A 7,287-nucleotide genomic window follows, 5' to 3' on the forward strand; every position below is an offset into this window, starting at 1 on the left:
TGTGGCTATAGCGCAGTGAACAGTGGTGTACTAAATTGTTTCATACCGCCCATACCTTACCATTAAAAATTCATTAGAGATTGATTCTATAGGTGATGGAACGGTTTCCACTTTTTGGGATTACTCTAATTGGCCATTTATTTCTGGTAATGAAAATTGCTCGGAACCAAGAATAACGAATCCTTATTTAGTTCATCATCTTAATCCAGATTCCAAAATAATTGTCATGTTCCGTAACCCAACTGATAGGTAAGTAACGCTTCCGATTTCTTCATAAAACGTTTGTTTCAGGCTTTTTTTCAATCGTTTGGGACTATTAATATAGATATTGGAAAGAAAAGTAGCAGTTTGATTACTCGATAAATGCAATGGGAATATAACATTTAAAAAATCTTAAAATTAAGAAATAAAAAGACAATTGGAAAACTGCATATAAATTGGACATCAAAGCGGATTTGGTATGATATAATTAGCTTGGAGCAAGTTTATCTTATATATCTCATCACTTACAATACTGCTTGTTTCCTAAATCGTATAAAGGGCATTTGAGAAACGTTTAACTTAAGGGGCCTTTATTTCAGAGCTTATTCAGACTTTCTGTATTTTGATGGAACGAAAAACACCACAGTTGAAGAATTTCATGAGTATTGTTATAAATCAATCAAAATAATCAAAAAATGTATGGCGAAATTTGGAGATCGTTACTGTATATTTAACAGTGCAATCACAGATCAAATGAAAGTAAGATTTTATTTTTCGAAATAGCGGAATGACTTTTAAACATTACCATTATGCAGTAAGTGTGTAGTTTTGTTTAATTTGCATATTTTGGCAAATGAACACATTTTTGAGAATAATTCTGTACGAGGCATTCTTTTGCATATCGGCATCGAGTGCCGAGAATGTTATTTTTTTATAGGTTCGTCTTCATATTGGTTTGTATTCTGTCTTTATGAAAGAATGGCTGAATGTTTTTAACAGAGACCAAATTTTGGATATCAGACTTGAGGAACTTTCGGAAAATCCTGGAGCAGTTCTTATTGAAGTTTTTGATTTCCTTAGCGTAGGTAAGAAAGACACCTAATCTTATTCATTTTCTACAGCTTCTAAATATTCAATAAAGAAACTTATTATATAGATACCCAATTAAGTATAGGTCTAATGTTCTATCAATACTTCGGTGTTAAAAAATTGTGAGATATCACCTCTGCTATCTGTGGATGGATTGCAAAAACTTTTTCCTTGTTATCATTATATTTTATTATTTTTACAAAACTAAAAACATGATGTTGCGAATTGACAGATTCTTACAAACAGGATCACCTTGGTAAACACTTTTATATTTTGCTGTTCCAGCACCATTGTCACCTAAACAACTAGTAGAAATTCTATCATCTGAAAACAAAAACGAGGGCAGAAGAAAACTACGTATGAGTGATATGTTACCAGAAACCAGAGATCTGCTCAATGACTTTTATTCATTTTATAATAGAGAAATGGCTTTACTCATGAACGACGTACACTATACATGGTGATCAACAGATTCTTGTTGTTTGGCTCAGTATTAGGAAGCCAGTTTCATTTTCATTAAAAAGTGTCTTGTAAAAACAAAGTAACAAGCTTTTGGAATTGTCTTATTAATTGGTTCACAGCTGAAAAATCAATGATGTAAGTTTACTGATGCTGTAGGAATTACATTGCATTGATAAAAATATACATACATCCATATTTCAATAATTCAAGTTTCACTTATGGAGACAAGAACGTCTGTGTTATAACACCATAGATATGTGATTTAAATTTAACTATATTCATAACATATGACGACATGCACGTTGATTTAGGGCACAGCCATATTAAACTAAGGGACATAACTATCATATACATACATATAAAACCAAAAGCGTTGTTTTATAACATAAAATGATAGCGGCTATAAAAGCTGATCAAGATCGGTTGAGGGTAAAATAATTGTATCGCTGACATTACCACTTAAAGTGCACTGCCTGCTCCCGGTGCTCCTCAACACAACACTATCAAAAGTACAAATAGTTCACAGGAATCATTAACCAAAATCGATGTTTTTCTGTTGTTCCTTGAAAGTCACTAATGTATCACAAACGCCACGACCTAATTCCAATAGATAAATCATCAATACTGCAGTAAACAATTTCAAATCAATCATAGATCGATATGTTATTTATGAATTTCTCTCATCAATCTTTAACAATTAAAATAACACGATAAAATCACTGGTGCAAAATCAGACAATTAACATTGATGTAACGAAAAACAAAAAAGAATTCTTTTTTAGACCAACAATGGATGGTGTAATTCCAATGAATTTAGAGTATAGTATGTCTGACCCAAATTATATGCAGTTTCACTCATTTATATATTGCGTGTTGTTTATAATTGTGTACTTTGATACATGTTTTTTAAATTTAGTATTTGCTTCAACCAGTCCCTATATGATAGTTGAGCTCAAACAGAAATACTTTTAAAAATGCTGTTTATATCATCTCAAATTACTATACTTTCTTTCATCTAAAGTTTCCATTTAATAGCTATCAATTAATATACGGTTATCAATCAAACCATATTGTTCGACAGAAACAATGAGTAACCTTCTTTCTTTAAATCCATTCACTTTATTCTATATATCTTCATTGCTATGATCAGAGGGTATCGGGCCTGTGAAAGGTCTTATTCAAAAAATTAATTAGAAAATGAATCCTCTTATTTTTCGTTCCCTCTTCGGCCATTTTCTAGACAAGCCCCTTGCTCTGCTAATTTGCAATATAGAAATATAATCGTCAAAAAGATGCAAGTCATTTATTAAGTTATTGTTAAACATGTATCCAGTTATGATTCTCCAATTACTAAATACCATTCAAGGAATAATCACAAAACTCAATCCACTGCATTGGAATAGATGTAATAAATAAAATATTGATTTAAACCAGTCTGTGCATGTCATCATTTTCAACAACTTTAATGATATTGTCGCATGTCATATAAAATCGATCAATCACAAGCAGCATTTTGTCACAGCATGATATCTATTCAAGTAATGATAATCTTTTCCATGCATGAAGAAATATAATTGAAAAATGTAATCTAAACATAATATTTATAATGTCAACAATTTTCTATAATCACGAACAGATAAATAAAAGAAACCCTTTATCGTCAGGCTTATATTTATTACATTTAACCTACAAGATGGGGAATGTGGTGGCCAGAGACCTCAAATGATTGGAGATCTACTGGAGTAAGTTGATATTGGCTACCTTCCTCTTTCATTAATCGATTGATTTCATCATAATAATGATTAATAGAAGTTCCACCTCCTGCCCCGCCACTAGTAAATACAAATAGTAATACTAATTCATCATTGATGATAAAAAAAGAAGGATTTCCGCTGTCGCCTCCTATTTTTTTTTCATAATATTCATATTCAATGGAATCTTTTGCAGGAATTCTCAAACCGATTCCAGTATTTCGATAGTAAGAGAAATCTGTTACAATTGCATGCTCTTCAAAATCAGTACTCATAACTGGGAGTCGCGTGTTGTATACAGGGCGGAACTCGTCCAAATCTCTCGGCATGACTTTAGAAAACGAGATGCCATCAGGAACATCTTTATCTAACATACCAACTACAATATCTCGACCCCAAAATGATTCATGACCTTTCGAAGAATGATTGACGAGTTTAGTACCCGCAATTTTCCTGTCAACCACAGTATTGTTTGCCATGATAAATCGAACGGTATCGCCAATTTTTAAACTGTAATGCCTTGCCCATAGTAAATGTCTTTTAGTAACCAAGGTTCCGGCTTTTCTAGTACCGTGATTGCTATTCCATGGTGATATTGATGTTAAATCTAAACCATATGCCCAACAATGCGTATTTCTGACGTAAACTTTGTTAGTATGATCTTGTTTTGAGAAGATTGGTTTGGCTTTCTCAGGAGTAATTCCTCTTGCTCTTGACAATTGAAGGCGATCGTCAATGGTTCTACTAATGGCGTGGAATAGATTGATCTCAAAGTAGGTCAGCGGTTTTGGTGTGGTTGTCACACGGTGAAAAACTTTATGTTCACAATTGTAACCATTAGCTGTTATCGTTAAGTTCGGATTTAAACAACTGGCATTCAAATAGCCACATCTGCAAAATAATTGTATAATGGGCGTGTTATAGAGAAATAAATTTTGTTATTTTGTAATAGTTACTTAATACCTTATTTGTACAGAATTATGAAAAGCTTTTTTTAAAAATGAACAATAATACTTATATATAAATATAAAACTGCAATATTCTTAGGCTTCCGGAAATTTTTACAATTTGTCCTATAGTTCATCTTGTAGAATATCTAATATAATTCTCTTATCAAGCATTCTCATAGCCTGCTTCCTTTTCTTTCCTTTTACCTTCGAATGGCGTCAACAGATTTCACATAATAAAAATTTAATTGGTTCCGACTACTGATAATACAAATACTTACATTCCAATGTACTTTTTACCATCACTGGTACAATAAGTTATGTTGCTATAATGTTGCAAAGAATGGGATCCGCCAATACAACTTTTAACGTAAGTTTGACATGTGCTAGCCCCAGCGACTGGAAATAAAATTCGTTGTATCAATTGGTAACTGAACACAGCCTTATACAAAAGAGGCATCATTTGTTTTTATCCGATCGTCAGACAATCTTAAAATTTGTCGTAAGTGAAGTATTTTAAATTGAGAAATGTCAAACCATGCCATACACGATTGATTAAAACCGAACTTGTAATTTAAAATGAAATTAATATTTCTCACCAGTAACTGTTGCTGCAGTAGTGACAAGCATGCATAACATAAAGAGTTTTACTAAACTCTCCATGATGTCCGTTTGCCGACGTTCAAAAAAGTAAGATCAGCTACAGAAACCCATAATCTTTATAATGATATGTGTCCTTCACCTTGATTCCAAGAAGTTGGTTAAAATATGTATATCTTTAATTCTTTCTTATCGTTTTCTTCTGATAAAAACATAGATTAAAGTAAAGACATAATGCAAGTAAAAATGACCCACATTTCGATCTGAAATTTCGCTCTGTAAAATCACATTTCCAAATGGTAACATTTTTATTAGGTGCAAGCACACGAACGGTCATGCTCGGCGATTTTTGTTTCTATCTAAGTCTTGTTAAGAGTTTCACTGACCTGCAATGAATTAAGGAGACAAAAATCACTAGTTTCTCGTTTTCCACTATGTCAATGTTCACGTGCGGATCATACCATTGAAAGGAAAACTAATCTGATTGGATGATGACGCTATGTCTTGCAGACGATAAAATTATCGGCGGCAAGTATCAAACTTGTTTGATATTATAAATCCTGTCGGCAACGCGATAATCTAGGTAGCGCGGGCACACGCGAGGAAGCAAAAGATAAAATCGAAGTATGAAGAGTTTGTACTTGATTGGAATAAACGCTGATATCCATTTTGTTCTTTTTTAGATTGTTCACATGTACTAGCAGGGTTATTCAATCACAGGTTCTGTCTATGTTTTAACAGTAACTGACTTGGCAAAAATACATTTGCGCGACTCAAAAGAACATGGTACAAGTCATCCAATTCGTGTATGTCTAGGTGTACACCGTTTCGGGTGGATCTCGTGTCATTACAATTGTGGATTAATATGGATCGACACTGGAATGTTTGAAAAGGATTGTTTCACAATCTCTCCTTAACATGAACTATGCTCAGCTCAGTAAGATACTTTTCCATTTCCTTAGTCTACTATCACCGTAAACTCTGTTGAATTAAAAATCTGTACTCCATTAATTTGGTTTGACTTTTAGAAGTATATATTTTAATCGGTATCCGAAATAAAAACCGGTTGTAGAACGGAACTGAAACAAAATAAGTCGTTAGTTTCTTTCACAGTTAAGATTCATATATTACCGTGGTTGGACAATATGTTTGTCAAATCACTGGAATAAAGACTGTAGTTTCTGTGAGCACAGAGTTTCACACTAGAAGCCTTTTCAAACAACTTTCACAGAAAAAAATTGTTGAGTGGTTAGTTCGGTCGGGGTTATATCGAGCTAGGCTTATATATACGGGTAAAACAGGTTAACAATATACTAGCAATGTGGAATCTCGGATAGGGCTGGCGAATGAATGAACCTATAGAAATAGACTATGGTCCACCATAATCGGATGTCAATCGTACCTTGGTCTCAGAAACGGGAAAGCCTGAATAAGTTAAGCTAAATTTTAGCCTTTTAGTTAGCCATGAATATCTATTGCAAGACTATTGTCATCATATAGAAGGTTATTAAGTAATAACAGTAAAGTTTTTGTGTATTAATGTCATGTATTATTAAAAAGAGGATAAAGAGTACATTCCAATTATGAAAACAACATCGATGTCGGATATACATAATAAATACATAAGAAGTTAGAATTGGAGCCATAAATATTTCGATATTTTAAAAGAATATGATATGCATATGTTATACATGTATATCGTTGGAATGAGGACCGACCTTACATTTAAGTTCTGAACAAATCAAGTCCTTATGGTTGTAAGAGAATGTGGTATACATTTCGACAATGTCAAATTTGAATCTTTGCTTTTTGGGTGGTGTCGAAATATCAATTATAGATATATCGCTTTTGACGAAATTTGTGATTTACCCCAGAATCTGGGCTAATTTTGAGAAACCGAATTCACTCACGCCCAAACAAGTCATGAAAAAACATTGATCGACACATTTATATTGAATTTAAAGTAATTAATCGGGATGTATTTCTATATCTGGATCGAATTTGAAATATTCAAGGGTTACAAATATACTAGGAAGTGAAATTATGCTATAGTTATATACCGAGATTTATAAGGATGGGTTAAAAACCGTATCCTCAAAGGCATCACAAAATCATGATAACCATAGATGATTACCAGTCTATACTTAAAAAACTATATAATAAACTATATTTAGTGAATATTTCTATTTCAGCATCCCGACGAATTAGATGTTAAAAACGTCATTAATACTCAAAATTATATTATCTCATTTTGGTATTGAATACAACCAAACTTAGAGACACGAGTAAGAATATATAATAGGCGTTTTGATTTTCCCATCGTCAATTTTTCTTTTGGTTCAGCGGCGTCTTGGTTTCTCCGACAGCCTCCGACTGCTCCGACACGTCATTTTGAGTCTTGATATTCGCGGATTAGAAAACATGTTTTTTAACGCTGGCTGAAATATAAAGTTGGAT

At 32.9% G+C, this 7,287-nt stretch overlaps 2 protein-coding genes across 2 annotated transcripts in view; one reads left to right on the forward strand and one right to left on the reverse strand.

Moving 5' to 3' along the window:
• The window catches only part of LOTGIDRAFT_109056 (hypothetical protein), a gene marked incomplete at both ends in the record, with an annotated part of 2,176 nt that extends 641 nt beyond the window's left edge, over positions 1-1,535 (forward strand). The window contains 4 exons of the mRNA XM_009068164.1: positions 80-249; positions 582-741; positions 920-1,067; positions 1,357-1,535. Coding sequence (XP_009066412.1) covers positions 80-249; positions 582-741; positions 920-1,067; positions 1,357-1,535 — 657 coding nt within the window. The remainder of the gene's footprint in view (positions 1-79; positions 250-581; positions 742-919; positions 1,068-1,356) is intronic.
• Positions 1,536-3,213: 1,678 nt separating this feature from the next.
• On the reverse strand, positions 3,214-4,893 carry LOTGIDRAFT_155622 (hypothetical protein; the record flags this gene model as incomplete). The annotated part of the gene is made up of 3 exons (XM_009068165.1): positions 3,214-4,174; positions 4,512-4,629; positions 4,830-4,893. 3 exons carry the CDS (start codon positions 4,891-4,893, stop codon positions 3,214-3,216), a joined length of 1,143 nt encoding a protein of 380 aa, XP_009066413.1.
• Positions 4,894-7,287: the final 2,394 nt, after the last annotated feature.

This window comes from Lottia gigantea (genome assembly GCF_000327385.1).
Source record: "Lottia gigantea unplaced genomic scaffold LOTGIsca_9, whole genome shotgun sequence".
NCBI classification, from domain to species: domain Eukaryota; kingdom Metazoa; phylum Mollusca; class Gastropoda; family Lottiidae; genus Lottia; species Lottia gigantea.